This window comes from Pangasianodon hypophthalmus, chromosome 9, assembly GCF_027358585.1.
Source record: "Pangasianodon hypophthalmus isolate fPanHyp1 chromosome 9, fPanHyp1.pri, whole genome shotgun sequence".
Taxonomy (NCBI): domain Eukaryota; kingdom Metazoa; phylum Chordata; class Actinopteri; order Siluriformes; family Pangasiidae; genus Pangasianodon; species Pangasianodon hypophthalmus.
In genome coordinates, this window is record NC_069718.1 from 8815891 (window position 1) to 8833881 (window position 17991).

General features: G+C 39.0%; 1 protein-coding gene across 3 annotated transcripts in view; it reads left to right on the forward strand.

Moving 5' to 3' along the window:
- ppp3cb (protein phosphatase 3, catalytic subunit, beta isozyme) overlaps positions 1–16036 on the forward strand; it is a 53728-nt gene extending 37692 nt beyond the window's left edge. For 2 of the 3 annotated variants that reach the window (XM_026919806.3, XM_026919807.3), the window contains exons 7-14: positions 4975–5052; positions 7279–7373; positions 7545–7670; positions 8358–8435; positions 8961–9045; positions 10641–10738; positions 11054–11101; positions 15139–16036. In XM_026919806.3, the coding sequence (XP_026775607.3) occupies positions 4975–5052; positions 7279–7373; positions 7545–7670; positions 8358–8435; positions 8961–9045; positions 10641–10738; positions 11054–11101; positions 15139–15317 (787 nt within the window). In that variant the 3' untranslated portion in view covers positions 15318–16036. The remainder of the gene's footprint in view (positions 1–4974; positions 5053–7278; positions 7374–7544; positions 7671–8357; positions 8436–8960; positions 9046–10640; positions 10739–11053; positions 11102–15138) is intronic. The other variant, XM_026919808.3, reaches the window with a different exon arrangement.
- The last annotated feature ends 1955 nt before the right edge of the window (positions 16037–17991 follow it).

A 17991-nucleotide genomic window follows, 5' to 3' on the forward strand; every position in this document is an offset into this window, starting at 1 on the left:
ATGTGTACATTCCCACTAAAGGTGCAACCAGTGAAACTGGCTTCGAATTAATATATATTGGTAGTTTACGTGGCGAAGACATTCGAGCGGAGTGACACACACAGTGAAATGTCCTAGTGTGGTTATAGTAAATATAAGCACTCTTGGAACGCTGCTCGGCCAATCAAATTAGTGGGCCGGAACTAACGGTTGTAGAAATAATGTCAACTTGGGTTTGTTCTGTCACAATCGAACATTAACATTTCAGTAGTTCATAAAGTATATCTGGGCTGAGTGGTCTATGGATTTCTTTATTATTATTATTATTATTATTATTATTATTATTAATTTTAACAGCTAAAAGGGTCACTAGTTTCCCTATGTCATCATTTATTATTTATATAAAAACCCATTCTAACTGGTAAAAATCTCAGTAACATGAGTGATGAGCCATTTGGGAGCTGAAAGTGTCAGTTCTTATTGGTGAGCTGAGCCGAATGCATTCGATTTCCTGAAAAGACTCAGGATTCCTATCAATAGAAGGAACAGCGCCCTCACTGGTGCAGGTGTGCTATTACAATTACAATTATTATCCAGATCACCTGAGCAGAATGAGGTTTCATGAGGAGACAGTAGCATGCACCATCCATCTTTTTAGATCATCTTAACAACACTTCTTAAAACAATCTTCCTAAATGAATCTGTTATTTGTGTCTAACAGTAACACTGAGCTGAAATCTGATCTCAGCGCCTTCAGGAAAATGACGTTCAAGAGATGAGAGTGTTTATCATATTTCTATGGCGAAAGATATATGTGCCAAAATATAAAGCACTATTTATAAGCTTCTGTGGTGTAAATATGGATTAAAAACTCCACAACCCAGAAGTCCACTGTCAGGTGACGTAATCCTCCTCCCCACGTGTGATCACTCGTGATTGGTCGAAGCAGAGAAAAAGAAGCAGACAAGAAAGTACACGGCTAAAATATTTAGTCTTCACTAAGTTAAAATTAAAACCCTTTTAGTACAATTCAGGTCTACATTCTGTAATTACTCATAAATGCCTCATAAATAAAATGCTTTTATAATCTCTCCTACATCTTATCTTGTTTTGCTTTATGATGTACGATCACTTTGTGTGGAGTTTATTTACGTAGCCGTCTGCCCTCGCTTAATATACAGTATTTGTCACCTACAATCACTATGTTCATAATGTTTTGTGTTCACATTTTTGGTAAGCTTCTATTACTGTTCTAATTTGTAGGATAAGTAAAAATATGTAAAATAAATATTAAATATTTGGGTAATATTATTATAATTCACCAGCTGTTTAAGATTTCACTTCTCTAGTTCTGTATACATGTGAAAAAGCTTCTATTACTGTTCTAATTTGTAGGATAAGTAAAAATTCATAAAATAAATATTAAATATTTATAAAATTTCACTTCTCTAGTTCTCCATTCATGTATAAAATGAGAGAGATTGTCTTCTATCCAGGGGTAGCGCTAATTATGTGCTAAGATCTGATTACATCTTCCCATCATCCAGCCCTGTTACATACAGAAAAGACGACAAAAATTCTAGTGAACTTTAAACTCCAAGGCCAACAGAAAAGGATCAACAATATGGAGTTATTTATGAAAGCAGTTTAAGGAAGGGGTGGTTTTTGAGCAGCAGTTTTCCCCCTGAGCTCGGAGAGAGAGAAGCGCTGGAGCAGGGAAAAACGTAGCACTCTGTAAGCGCAGTGTGAGATTTCCATCTGCTCGTTCTGTTAATGCAGCTTTTCTGTTTTCTATCTTCATAAACTGCTGTAGAGGCAGCTGGAGGACATGGAGCTAGTGATCCTTTTCGGTTTATTAGAGTCGAGTGAAAAAAGTTTGTGTAAAGACACCAAAGTTTGTCACAGTTTTGTTTTTGATTCATCGCTGCCTAGCGCTTCTGTATAGCGCACAGCGTCATGGTAAAAGGGTGAGCATGGTGATTTTAAAGTCGGGAATAAGCAGGTAGTGGATACAGAAAAGACACTTCTCAATCACAGGCATGTGAAATTCACACGTGCGGTTTTTAGACACTTTACGTGTTATGTACTTCCATGGGTGGGGGGGCGGGGGGGGGTACGGTGGTCTCACCTCTGGGGTTGCGACTTCGAACCCCACCTCCGCCCTGTGTGCACGGAGCTTGCATGTTCTCCCCGTGCTTTGGTGGTTTCCTCAGGGTACTCCAGTTTCCTCCCCCAGTCCAAAGACATGTGTTATAGGCTGATTGGCATTTCCAAATTGTCCATAGTGTGTGAATGGGTATGTGTGTGTGTGTGTGTGTGTGTGTTTGTGTGCGATGGTGCCCTGTGATGGCACCCCGTCCATGGTGTCCCCCACCTTGTGCCCCGAGTCCCCTAGTATAGGCTCCAGGCTCCCTGTAACCCTGTATAGAATAAGCAGTAAGGAAGATGGATGGATGGATGTTTTATACGTTTTGCACATGTAGTGCATGTGTTTTTATTTTCACATTTTCACGTGATCCATTTATTTTCACATGTAGGACATTTTTTTTGGTTTTATTTATCACATATTACTCACATGATGTCAAGTGTTTACTAACGTTACTAACGAGTTAACGTTCAAATTCAGGGCATAACATGCTAAAATGCATGTTTGCACATTCGTTCTTCACACGTGATGTATTCACACGTAAGTACTCACAATAAAAATGTATTCACACTTCACACTTGTAAAGAGTTCATTCTTTTAATCAGTGGAGAATCTTAATCGTATGTGGTCTGAATCCACTCCTAGGCCCTGCTGTAGGTATTTTAGTCATTTTAACACTTATCATGTTTTAGTAATAATTCTGAAACTCTTGAAGATGAAGCGTTCAGTGCAGTAGAAGTGAAGAAAGCAGTCAGAAACTATGAAAGGTGTATCTTCTTCTTCCTTCCTTTCTGTTTAGTGTTTCCAGCCTGAAGTTGATTATTTTCATAACAGCATTTATCAGTTTTATTTCTATTTTTGTATTTATTAAAGAACGACGTCATACTTTTTTATCCGTTTACAGTTACGTTTAACGCTGTGGAATGTCTGTGACTCAGGTCAGTCCATGTTTTCACTCATGTTTTCCCTCTTTTTATAGATGGCAGAACCCTCCCTTTTCTGATTACAGGCCAATCCCCTTTTCTGATTACAGACACGCCCTCATGTACAGATGTGATTGGGCAGTGATTACATTTCAGTGTGGCACGACAGCAACACACTGATGAAATGCTGAAAGTGAAATGCAGTGCATCAGAGAATTATATTCATTTGCTGGTTATTTTTCAGTGAAGAGATAAAGAGACATAAGATGTTTGTAGTTAAGCTTTTAGTTTTCGGTGTACTGTATTGTCTTCATGTCACAAACGAAAAGCCATAACATTTGTGTATCGCATTTCACGCTTTTCTCCTGATGCGAATGCTTTTCATATCTTCTCTACATACATAACTCCCTTTAGATGTGACTGAACACGGTTCAGTTTTATCTGAATGGTAGCTAACCTGTCTGTAAGATCAGGACATGTTTTATACAGTGACACTCAGCAGTGATGGACAGGAAGCTGGATGTCTGCCGTGTGCTTTCAGGCTGTTGTGCTTATCAGATTCTGCATGAGATTCTCTCCAGTCTGATTTCATTCTCACCTTTTTTTGTGGCTATTATACCGACGCCACTGTGATTTAGAGGGGTTGTGTTACATGGTGTGTGTGTGTGTGTGTCTGTGTGGATGTGTAGGAAAGGTGTTGCAGTTTAAAACAGTGCAATGATGTTTTGAATGGGCTCAGTGCTGCCATCTTGTGGCTGTTAGAGATGAAAAACAATATAATGGTGTCAAAGAGAGGAGTTTCTCTCATTTAAAGCAACATGCTAATAGACTCACAGCTTAAATCTCTCTCTCTCTCTCTCTCTCTCTCTCTCTCGGTGTGTGCACTATATACACCTCTCTCTCTCCCTTTCTGTCTCTCTTTCTCTATCTCTGTCTCTCCTTTTCTGTGTTTTTCTCTGTCTCTGCCTCTCTCTCTATCGCTATGTCTCTTTCTCTCCCCATCTCTTTCACACACACTCTCTCTCTATCTCTCTTTCCTTCTCTCACTCTATCTCTCTCTGTCTCTTTCTCTCTCTATCTCCATCTCTTTCTGACACTGTCTCATCCTCCGTTTCTTTCTATGTACTATACGCCTATCTCTGCCTGTCTCTCTCTTTATCTTTCTCTCTCTCTCCATCACCCTGTCCTCTGCATCTCTCTGTTTCTGTCTCTCATCATCTCTTTCTGTCTGTCTGTCTCTCTCTCTCTTCATCTCTTTCTCTCTGTCTGTCTGTCTCTGTCTCTCTCTCTTTATCTCTTTCTCTCTCTCTCTCTTCATCTCTTTCTCTCTCTCTGTCTCCCTCTTTCTCTCTCCTCGTCTCTTTCTCTCTGTCTCTCTCATTCTATATACTGTATACCTCTCTATCTTACTGTCTATCTCTCTGTCCTTCTCTTTCTATATACTATATACCTCTGTCTCTCTCGCTCCTCCTCTTTCTATATACTATATACTTCTGTCTCTGTCTGTCTCTCTCTCTCCTCCTCTTTCTATATACCTCTGTCTCTCTGTCTGTCTCTCTCTCTCTCCTCCTCTTTCTATATACCTCTGTCTCTGTCTCTCTCTGTATCTCTATATCTCTCTATTTTGCTGTCTGTCTCTCTGTCCTTCTCTTTCTATGTACTATATACCTCTGTCTCTCTGTCTGTCTCTATGTCCCTCTCTTTCTATGTACTATATACCTCTTTATCTCTGTCTGTGTCTCTCTCTCCACTTCTTTCTATACACCTTTGTCTCTGTCTCTCTTTGTATCTCTGTATCTCTCTATCTTGCTGTCTGTCTCCCTGTCCTTCTCTTTCTCTATGCTATATACCTCTGTATCACACTCTCACTCTGTCTGTCTCTTTCTCTGACTCTCTCTCTCTATGTGTGTGTGTGTGTGTATACAGCTATCCTGCGGTGTGTGAGTTTCTACAGACTAATAACTTGCTCTCGGTGATCAGAGCCCACGAGGCGCAGGACGCAGGGTAAGCGAAACACATCACTGAATTCACTTTAAAATAAACCGCAACATCACTGCAGCATCAGTAAACTCCACAACAGTAAACTCCACCTCACTTCAGTGTGTAACCACATCACTGCACATCACACCACACAGGGCTGTACCGCAGGAGAAGCTCATGTGGAAAATGAAAAGAGCCGCACACGTGATGTGTCGAGTGAAATACGTAAAATTGCAACATGAATTAGCGACCAGATTTATTTGACGGGAAAGCGGACACTGGTTAAGTGCTGGAACAGTTGTGTTGAAAGACACTGAGATGTGACTCACCCTGATGTTTCCATCATGAGATCATGCACTCGTCTCAGATTGGACATGATATACAAGATGTCATCATTGGAGACTCCACTATGTACTAAGCTGTAATCATGATATAGTGAGCAGTGACATCATATTTCCGAACACTAAACTCTTTATTTATTATGAGGACGTTATTATAAAACAATAATCAGTGTATGATGTAAGTAATAAAACACTTATAGATGTAGGTGTGCTGTTATAGATTAATAATCAATGACGTGGTCATGTGATGTGCCCCGACCCTGAAGCAGAGCTACTGCCTGAAGTTGATTATTTTCCAATAACAGCACGTTTTATTCTTATTTTTATTTATTAAAAAAACAACATTCTTTTTAATCCATTCACGGTTATGTTTAACGTTATGGAATGTCTGTGATATAAGTTAGTTCATCTTTTCACTTATGTTATAGCAGCTATAAATAGTCAATCCCTCACCAGACTGTCTTTTCTTCTCTCTCTTGAAGCTAGTAAGATAAAATAACGCAGTTAGAGAGAAACTGTAAAGCACAAATCTCTCCATCCTGGAGTCTTTCCTGTGTAACTTCAAGTTACAGCTTTTTAAAGTTCCTTCCATTGTATAAAGGATTACAGTCTTTTCTTAATCCATTTACGTGGAGTGTACACGTTTACACAGAGCTGTTCCAATAGAAATGATGAACTATTAGAAAGATCACATTAATACAAACCTGTGATTTGACACTGAAGTTGGTTTTATATTTGATTTTACACTCAGGCAGGAGTTCTGTCCAGCACACTAAAAGCTTTTTGGGTTAATCCCTGTAGAGGAAGGTTCTATGTAGAACAGAAGGTGTAGAACATTCTGTCTGAAAAAAATGGTTTAGACAGAATCAATAGCTATCCAAAGAAACCTTTTAGGACTTTTTTTTTTTTCAAAGGTGGAGTTTCGCTAAAATCAAATAATTGGTTGATTTCAGGTGGGAACGAATCCATTCATCCATCCCTCCATCCATTCATCCATCCATCCATCCATCCATCTTCTTTTACTAGCCTGCTCTATATCCTTCCATTTATGCCCTCTACCAGTCTGCTTACTTTCCATTCCTCCATTCTTCCATCCATCTATCCATCCATCCATCCATCTTCTTTTACTAGCCTGCTCTCTATTTTTCCCATTTATGCTCCTCTACCAGTCTGCTTACTAGCCATCCATCCTTCCATCCATCCATCCTTCCATCCATCCATCCATCTTACTTTACTATCCAACTCTCTGTCCCTCCATTTATCTACCTCTACCGGTCTGCTTACTTTCCATTCCTCCATTCATCCATCCATCCAGCCAGCCATCCATCCATCCATCCATTCCTTTCTACCAATCTGCTTTCTATCCATCCATCCATCTGTCCATCAGTCTTCCTTTACTAGCCTGCTCTGTCACTCCATTTATCCTCCTCCACCAGTCTGCTTTCTACCCATCCATCCATCCATCATTCCATTCATCCATCCATCCATCTTACTTTACTAGCCAATTCTCTGTCCCTACATTTATCTACCTCTACCAGTCTGTTTACTTTCCATTTTGCCATTCATTCATCCATCCATCCATCCATCAGTCGTCCTTTACTAGCCTGCTCTATCATTCCATTTATCCTCCTCTACCAGTCTGCTTATTACCCATCCATCCATCCATCCATCCATCCATCAGTCTTCCTGTACTTTCCTACTCTATCAATCCATTTATCCTCCTCCAACAGTCTGCTTACTATCCATCCATCCATCCATCCATCCATCTGTACCAGCCTGCTCACCATTCCTCCCATCATCCATCTATTGTGCCTCCTCCAGAACAAGATCTTCTACTTTTTTTCGTTATTATTATTATTATTATTATTATTATTATTATTGTCTCATCTCCTGCATTATTGTTTTGCAGTTATCGGATGTACAGAAAAAGCCAGACGACGGGCTTCCCCTCTCTCATCACGATCTTCTCCGCTCCCAATTACCTGGACGTGTATAATAATAAAGGTCGGTCATTTCTTTGGTGTGCTAATGGACCACATTGCTGTTGAGGCTCTTGTACTTCTGAAGTAGCAGTAATGTGGCTGGCTGACGGTTTAGCATTAGCATTGGATACACCTCTCTGTGTGCAGGCTGTGTGTATGTGATGCATGTCATTATTATTTGGTGTTTGTGCAGCTGCTGTGCTAAAATACGAGAACAATGTGATGAACATACGTCAGTTTAACTGCTCGCCACACCCTTACTGGCTGCCTAACTTCATGGACGTGTTCACCTGGTCCCTGCCTTTCGTAGGAGAGAAAGGTATGAGAGGAAGCTTCCATCACACCTCTATTCAACATACACCTTTTGGGTTTTTTACAGAGCAGATCTGAGTGTCCTGAAACACGTGCTGTGGAATTAATACAGCATCAACTGATGAATTAGCACCAGAATCACTAAACAGCGCAGAAATATATGAATATAAATATGTTTAGTGTGTTTCAGGGTGGAGTTTTCATCATTTATCCAGAGAAGCCCAATTAGTCAAGTAGTTTTATTCTATTATTATTACACTTCTGATCAGAAATAATAATGTGCTATCAAAGTATTACAGACATTATTAGAACTATAACAAAATGATTATGAAATAATATTTCAATGTGAGTTGATTTATTTATTTGTTTGAATTACAGTTATTTCTTTTACATTTATTGTAAATTGGGCCAGAACATTAAAAACACCAGAAACAACTATACAAAATGTGTCTTATGAATTAACATATTGAGGATCTATTCATTATTAGTTATTGTATGTTTATATTTATATGTATGTACTGTATGTATTTTTACATAGTTTAATGAACACATTTATTATTGTTTTAGAAATCCAACAACAAAAACTACAAACTGGCCCTTTAATTTTGTGGATGGATAGATAGATAGATAGATAGTTTGGACACTGTTTTGGAATCTCCTGTCTTTCACTCTGTGACCTTTGACCTCTCCACAGTGACTGAGATGTTGGTGAACGTCCTTAGCATCTGTTCAGATGATGAACTCATGAACGATGGTGATGAGATCTATGACGGTGAGGACAAACTCCAGATTTTAGCTACACTGTATGGCCAAAAGTTTGTGGACACCTGACCATCACACCCATATGTGCTTTTTGAACATTTTGGAGCGTGGCTGTGGGGATTTGTGTCCATTCTACAAGAGCATTAGTGAGATCAGACACTGATGTTGGGTGAGGAGCTCTGTCTTCATAGAGCTCACTTTGTGCACAGGGGCACTGTCATGCTTTAACAGGTTTGGGCCTCTTAGTTCCACTGAAGGGAAGTTGTAATGCTACAGCATAAAAAGTCATTCTGTACAAGTGTGTGCTTTAGACTTTGTGGCAGGAGTTTGGGGAAGAACGACATGTGGGTGTAATGGTCAGGTGTCCACATACTTTTGGCCAGATATTGTGTCCTAAATAAAATCAGACTGAGTTAGAGAGAGCAAGCTACAATAAATACGAACACCTACACCTGGCTAACTTTGAGCTAGCTAAGAGAAGACACTTTCTCCCATTACTCACTTGTTTCGTTACTCTGTGTGTTTTTTCTTTCAGCGAATGCTGCAGCCGCGCGTAAGGAGGTCATCAGGAACAAAATCCGTGCCATTGGCAAAATGGCTAAAATGTTCTCAGTCTTACGGTGAGTACAGAGCGAGTGAGGGCTGGCTTATACTTCTGCACTGAAGTGTATTTGGATCATGAGAGGAAGGGGATTATGGGTAAGCACAGGAAGCAGAAGCGCACTGAAGTTCTGACATTCACACTTCCAAAATCCAGCAGTACCTTGTGGATATCTATGGTGCTGTGAGTCAGCCAGCTTTCAGATGAACACTGATTGGTCGGGGCAGGGAGGTGTGTCTAGTGACGAGATGTTGTGAGCTCATGTCTGCAAGTTTTATCCAGGGGTTCGGAGTAGTATTGCCAAAAACTCTGCATTTTGACTGAGCACATGGTGAGTGAGTGCTGCTGTGCAGTGAGATAAGGGTGGGAGGGAGAGAGAGAGAGAGAGAGAGACCGAGAGTAAAGCTGCACTCTGCACATCAGCCTGGAAACACAATGCAGCTTATGTGTAACTATTTTTTTATTTTAAATAGCGTTATATAAGTATACATGCGCAAAAACTCTACACACACAGGAACCACAGCTCAGGATCGAACCAGTGACTCTGGAAGCAGCGATGTTACCCACTGCATTACCGTATAAAATAGCTTTTTAGTTCATGATAGTTAGCTAGCTAAAGTGTTTTGGTAGTTAACATAAACATTAGGTGAAATTTTCGTAGTAAGAAAACAAACATAGTCTGCATGCAGTGGGCGGGGCTTGTTATATATTCACCACGTTTAATATTACACAGTGTCCATGCTCGTCTTTGACATCTGATATACGATGACCTTATGGGGCCGCTGGTTGAAAAATAAAAATACCAGATTCTGAGAATAATATTTTAATATATTGTGAAAAAAGTATTAATATCTGACGTTAGGAGAAAAAATGTGTAATATATTGAGAATAAAGTTGTAATATTTCAAGACATAGTATAAAAAAGTCATAATATTACTATAAAATTTTGCAAAGTTTCTAATGCTAAAAAATAATCTGGAGCCGATGTACCATGATGATGAAATATTTCTTTTATTTGTAAAACAAATACCAAAGTATAACTTCACCAAATCCTCAGCATCCCTCATTACTCTGATAGCTATTCTTTTGTCCTTATTATTATAACTTTATTCTCAAAATATTGAGATTTTTCTCTCAAAAAGTTATGACCTTATTCTGAAAGTATTGTGACTTTTTTCTCATGTCCGATATTGTGACTTTTTTCTAGGAATATTACACCTTTATTCTAAAAATATTGCAACCTTATTCTCAAAATATAGAGACTTTTTTTCTCGAAATATTACGATTTTATTCTTGAAACCTTGAAATTATTTTTTTAAACAGTGGCCCTAAAACTGTGTCGTAGTTTAAAAGCATAATAGCGCAGTACTGATCCGCTTCTTCTCAATTCATTCTGCAGTAAAACATGACTTTCATGAACTTTTCCATTTTTTCTGCTCCGTAGTGGACACGTTTATATTACGTACAAGTATAAAGGTAGTCTTTATGCAACGTACAACGTCCTCGTGTGTTCACAAATCCTCAGACACAGAAGTATAACCCAGGCCTGTGTGTGCGTGTGTGTGTGTGTGTGTGTGTGTGAGCTAACCACTGTGGTTCCTCTCCCGGCTGCAGTGAAGAGAGTGAGAATGTGTTGACTCTGAAGGGTCTGACCCCGACCGGCATGCTGCCCAGCGGCGTTCTTTCTGGAGGAAAACAGACTTTACAGAGCGGTGAGCAAAAAAATCAACGTCACTTCTGTTTTTCTCTTCCACTTTCTCACAAATTTCTCTTCTTTTCTCATACATGTTACGTATGTTTTTTTCTTGTTACTGAACAACTCTATACACCCACACAGTACTACTAACCGGCTAGCGGTGCTCTCTGGCTAACGCTAACTGCTAACTACCCAGCCTCGGCGGCAGACTCATGGCGGCTCGTGCTGATTGCATGGCTGCCACAATAACGCTCCTCCTTTCACTCCTCCTCTCTCTGTCTCTCCGTCTGTGTGTCTCTCCGTCTCTCCGTGTCTGTCTGTGCTTTCTCAGCTACCATCGAGGCCATTGAAGCTATCGAGGCGGTTGAGGACGGAGAAGGTAATCACCAGCCGGCCTCGCTATCTGTGCTGCTCAGAGGTTGCATAGCCACCGATAGCGTGAGCTAGCTAGCTTGCGTCTGCTAGCTAACATAGTTCGAGGTGGCTATGAAAGGTCAGGGGCTGCGTCAGCTGATGTTACCAAAAATAGCAGAATCATTGATGTAATTATAGGCTAGTCGCCTACACACACATCCGCACACGCACACACACACTAACTGCTAACCCTAAACCCTGACTTTAGCTGTGTCTCAAATCACATACTTGTGTACTATTCTAGATGATTTTTGAACAAAAATATGAATAAATGTAATATACTAAACAGACCCAGCTGGTGGACTGTATTTTGAAAAGGACTGACCTATCCCATCATGCACCACAGAGTAAACAGGGAGGGACTTGTAGCAGACAACAGATAGAAACATCATTAATGGCTACCATTAACAGTGGTAGATCTCAAAGCTGTGAGAGCTGCATCAAATAAATGCAGACATGAGGTGAAAATTACACTTGTGATAAAAACATTAGCAAGACTTCGCGTTCCCTAACAGACTCCACCCCTTCAGTTGAAAGAGGTGGAGTTAATCAGAGCGATGACTGATTTGCTGTTATAGGCACTGTTCATTGGCTAGAATACCTACACAGAAGTTGTTATTATTATTGTGCAAACATATGTCTGTTTAAAGCAAATTGAAAAAAAAAAGATTTAAATGTTAAAGAAGCGGAAACTGGTCACTAAAGCGAACTAGCTGGCTAGCATTACACTTTTTACATTATACAGAAGGATTACCACTACAGTATAAATAGCTAAATAGTTAATTAGCTTGGTAGTTAGCAATATGTTAGCATAAGACAATTCACAGGTTAATATGAATGCGCTTGTTCTAATACGTTATCGTTTCTGTAGTAGCAGCTTACAAAGGGGCTTGTGTGTTGGATGCTCCACATAAATGGATTTTAACATACTTGTAATTGTTGATATTGTAAAAATGTAGCATTTTTGGAAGGAGTCTCCAGTGTCAACGCTTTGTAACAGTCCGAGGTAAAGCTATAATATTAGGTATTCTGACACGGGAAAGTCTTCCGGATAGAGAAAGTTTGTAGTTTCTCTGTAACATTAACGTCAAGAGAGAAAAAATGAAAAAGAAAAAGACTGGTGCTGCTGTAACATAAGTGCTAACAGGAACTAACTTGTTTTGCAGATGTTGAGATGAGAGGTGGTAGCTAAATAGTACTTAATAAACCTAGCTAGCTAACTTTACACTGGCGTCTTTAACGATCCTTTTAATAAAAAAGACTGAAAAAACTGAATTAATTTCTTTGTAAGTAATTAGATGATTATTGCAGGTCTATAAACTTGCTTGACATTTGCACCTTTGGGTTAGTGAGCTAATGTGAGAAACCCAATGCGCTTTAATTCATTGTGTTTGAATAGTGTTTGAATTTTCATTTATCAAACATCTCATGGATGAGCCGACCTAAAGGTGTGTTTTAGATTATTACATAGTATAACATGATTTGAAACACAGCATGTCATTGGATCCAAAATTCATGTAACACTTAGAGAACTGTTACTGTTAGCTGTTTGAGAAATATTTGTATGTTCAGATATATCCCACGTTTTAGTTTTTAGCTGTTAAGATTTCCATTGAAATGGTAACATGGATGCTGTTAGAAGACTGTTGTCCAGCCCCGCCCTGCCTCACAACTGCTGCCTCTGTGATTGGTCCCTTGTGAGCAGGTGACCTGCTGGGATCATGTGACCTCTCTGCGAATGGGGCATTCGAGACGTAAGAAACACAGCCAAAAAAAACAAAAACGTTATGGATATTCATTCAGAAAAAGACTTCTTTCTGCTAATGCTGTGTTGTGAATGCATTCCCTGTAGAGCAGCGTTTCACATCATCTCTGCCATGTTTCCATCAGAATAGATCCGAGTGGATCAGACATCTTTAATATTTGGAATAGATAGTGGTGTTGTTTTCTAATGGAAACATCGGTGTTTGTCTGAGTTCCTTGTGATTCTGAATGTGATTAAAAAAAGACGTGCGTGAATCAGTAACTTCTTCTTCAGCTGCTTCCAGCTGGCACAGATTTCCTTATTGTGGTGTGTGTGTGTGTGTGTGTGTGTTCTGTGAACTTTATCCAGCAGAATGAAAGTGTGAATGAGCGGTATGATATGAGTGTGTGTATTTTGAATGTGTCTGCATGAGTGTGTGAGCTCTCTAGTCACTGTAGTCATGCTGATGTTTTGTTTTTGTGCCAGTTTTTTGTTTTAGTTCCAACATTTTGGTCTCTTTTGTGAGATTTCTATTTGGTTAAATTAATTTTTGGTTCCCGCCCAGTTTGAAACGCAGCAGAATGCATTAACTTAATTAAAATAACATACAATATTTCAATCTGTATCTTGCTGGAACTGTAAAACGGTGGAGGTATGTGTAGGATGTAGAATCATGTTCAATATTTTTATATATTGCATGTGTGAGGGTATGCTCATGTGCAGATTAAGGTATATTTATTCTTATTTATTCATATTTTTAGGAATTCTAAAGTATTTAAATTTATTATATTTTAGCATTGTTGTCATATTAAATTATTTAGGCACTGACTGAAGAGCACTTTTAAATTTCGTTGTACCTGTGACAATGACAATAAAGGCATATTCTATATTCTATTCTAACTCTGCATTAAAGGTGCACTGCTGAACATGCTAATTCAACAACAAAATTTAATGCAAATTAGTGACGCTAACGATTCTAGTTTCTGATTCTCACTTATTAATGTAAGGATTATAGCCAGAAGGGTATGAAATTTTAATCTTGAAAATCAGTATATTGAATACTGTCTGGGTATGGGCACCGGCAGGCTACTGACAGAAATATACAGCTAAGCACACAGCCGTTATCAGCGCTCAGGTCTAAACTATTCCTTCTTACCTACTCATTCTCTACAATCCCTTATTTTTTCCATCCATGCCCCGCTGCCATTTGGCATTGGGTTAATGATATGATGCGCATTTTTTGGGTGCAAGTCCTGAATAAAAGTTCCTATATAAAAATGTAATAAATACATGATTACATCACATTAATCTACAATATATACCCTTTATGTGAATACATTTTTAGCGAATCAGAATTCATTTTAGTCATTTTTGCCTCCCAAAGTCTAGAAATGTCAGGTGGTGCGACCATCTGACCATATGTGCAGATTAACTATTAAAAAGGCTAATCATTTTTGATTAAAAAAAAAAACTTTTGTCCCTAAATTCTGATTTCCTCAAATGTGGCAGGTCATAACGGACAACAAAAGCCTTAAGAAAGGGGTATTAAAGAAAGAGTGGGTGTGGTATTAAAGAAAGAGTGGGTGGGGTATCAGGGAAAGAGCAGGCAGGTTTTAAAGAAAGTGTGGGTGGGGTATTAAAGAAAGCGTGGGGGGTAGTAAATAAAATGTGGGTGGGGTATTAAAGAAAGCGTGGGGGGTATTAAATAAAATGTGGGTGGGGTATTAAAGAAAGCGTGGGGGGTATTAAATAAAATGTGGGTGGGGTTTTAAAGAAAGCGTGGGGGGTAGTAAATAAAATGTGGGTGGGGTTTTAAAGAAAGTGTATTAAAGTATGTTTCTTGGTAATTGATCTATTAAAATGTCCTCCAACCGGTAGCAGCCATCTGTGTGTGTGTGTGTGTGTGTGTGTGTGTGTGTGTGTGTGAGATGTACAACACAAAACAGTATTTCAGCAGAGCCATGATTCTTTGTTCTTCTTTGTCTTTTCCTCTCTCTTCTTTCTCTCTCTTGTCTCTCTGTCTATCCTTTTATCACTCTTCCTGTCTCATTCTCTTTTCCTACATCTCCCTTCATTTCTTTTTTATTCTTTCATCACTCTGTCTCCTCTCTGACTTTTTTGCTCGCTTCTCTCTTCTCCTTATATCCCTTTATTTCTGTTCCTTTCCTCTCCCTTCTTTCTTCCTGATCCTCTCGTTTCCTTCGATTATTTCTTCCTGCTCCTCCTCCCACTCTCTTTCTCTCCCTTCCTCTCTCCAGCTATCCGTGGTTTCTCCCCGCAGCATAAGATCAGCAGTTTTGAGGAGGCGAAGGGTCTGGACCGGATAAACGAGCGCATGCCGCCGCGCCGCGACGTGCTCAACAGCGTGGGTCTGTCTATGGGCCGCATGAACATGGCCGAGTCCAACGGCACCGACGACAACAGCAACCTTCAGTGACTCCTCATCTTCATCCTCCTCCTCCTCTTCATCCCAGTCTGTGCTCTCGCTCTCCCATATTCTTTCCCCTCTTTCCGTTCATCTGCGTTGCTGCTCTTTCTCTCTCCCTCTTCACAGTGGACGACCGGCTGTGATTTGAGACGTGGCTTGAGTGAACTACGGTTAAGCCAAGTTTTTTTATTTGCCTTTCAAAGGGAGGAAGTAAACAGCATGTGATGCCAGGAGGAAGTGCTGGAGGAAGTGCTGGAGGAAGTCCTGCTTTGAAGCTCGATCTGGTTGTGTTTTATTGAAGTGGAGGAGAGAGATGAGTGTGAAGTGGAGGAGAGAGACGAGTGTGTGTGGGTTGTATAATGACATATTAACTGCAAACTGATAATAGGATGTTGGAGCTCTGTTTTCTTGGATAAGTTTGTGTCTGCTTTCTATGTGTGTGTGTGTGTGTGTGTGTGTGTGTGTGTGTGGGTGTTTGCTTGACTTGGGTAAGGAAGTAGGCTTTATCACAGAAGACTATTCCTCTTTTCCTGCCTGCTGGAAAATGAATATAACGGCATCTGCGATATTCATTCACTGTCAGAGGAGTGTGTGAATGTGTGTGAGTGTGTCAGGGCTGTCAATTTCATTACATAAATGCAATTTTATATCATTTATAGGATTAGTAATGAAATATTAACTATAATTGTCACTTTGTTATGCCAAAAAAATCAAGGAAAGCGTATATAAATAAATATATATATATATATATATATATATATATATATATATATATATATATATATATATATATATATATATATATATAAATTTGAGCATAAACTTTTACATATTTTAAATTAATTTGTTTATGATATATTTTCTTGGCACATATGCTGATACTAAATTCAACTTTCTTGTGCAGCATTTAGGTTTTAGAGTTTCACAATCGTATGGGATTCACCGTGATTACCGTGTTACACCTCGAGGGGTGGGGGGTGGGGGGGGGGGGGGTGTTCGTGCGGGATTTCTCTGATTTCTCTGAACAAACCCAGAAGTGAAAGAGCTGTCAGCGCTGTTTGTCATGGCTTTCGAAATGGACATGCTGTGTGTCTAAGAAAATTTAGTTTATATCCCAGATTGCAATCATGCTTAGCATGAATACAGCTAATGTTGGATAAAAACTACAATCACACTTTTACCTGGTAAACAAAATATGTTTGTTTCTCTGAATCTTGATTCTCTGAAAAAGTTTTTCCATCAGGCTAAATTTGGCATGTGCAATAAATTTAAATCTTAAATGGCTTTCTAGTCAATATATATGCTTACTACAAAGGGTATAATGCAAAGCCATAGAACACCCTATGTAGTGCACTACATGCCCTTGAATAAGAGTCTGTTGGAAATTAATAAACAAATATATGATAATTGAGATGTAACCATATACAGATACATTATTCAGACTGAAAGGATAGTATATTCTAAACAGATACAAATACAGATAGTTTTTTTTTTTTTTTTTTTTTTTTTTTTTTAAAGAAAGCTTGCCAGAAAGATTCACAGGAAATCAAGTTGAGACTAGATCCCACCATCAGGACTGGGATCCTGCGGGCCGCAACAGAAAAGTCACATAGTCAGAGTGGAGGTGGTTTAAATTTAAATTCGTTTTGGAACTGACTAAATTTGTTAAAAAAATATCACAAGAAGGTACGTTTATGAGCAGGATTTTTAAAAAAAAAAAAACAATCCCATGTACATGGTTATAGGTTTCATATTTAAATTAAATTAAATTAAAAAAAAAACTTTCTGGTTTATCCACGCCCACTTCACATTTAAATCGGAATACAGACACAGATAGTGGCATTGTGTTAGGTCCCTAATGTATAGTTTTTAATATGTGAATATAAAGTTTGCTGTAAATGATGTGTTTCTTCAAAGCCCTTTTTCTAACATCAGCACCATTTAGCTAAAAAGTTTCAATACATTTTAGTTCACCAGCTAAAAGTAGAACACAGGATCCTAAACAATAAAACATTCATAATTTTTTCAAATTCTGAAAATTTGAATAATGGTAAAATGATCTGACAGCCCTACTGAGTGTGTGCATTAATATATATATATATATATATATATATATATATATATATATATATATATATATATATATATATGACTTATAGGCATTTACTTTCACAATCTCTAGCTCTTCTATACCATGTTTTGCTACTAGTATTTAACAGACTAGCCTCCAGTGCTGTTCACTGAAGACCAGGACTTGACAAAAAGACACTCACGATGCAGTTCTAGGAGTTTTTCCGCTCATGTTTACTCGTCCGCTCTGTGCGATGTCGCGCTGCTGTTGCTGCATTTTACTGGAACCGCTGTAAACAGCTGTAATTACGCAGCCGTAGGACCCGAACACCTGCTGGACTCAACAAGAGACGCACATATTCACATAACACCTTTATATCTGTAACAGTCGAGGAGGACCGGTGGGATTAGGAGGTTCTGGCGTTTGTGGACATTCACACACTGACATTCTTTGTGCAAATATACACCTTCTGTACGGTCTCAATCAGGTCCTGGCCGGTCCAGCTGCAAAAGACTGATCCGGCTGCGCATAACACGCCTTGGGATCTTGCTTTGTACATAAACTGTAAAAGTTTTTTTTTTTCTTTTTTTTCACATTAGGTTTTTTTTTCTA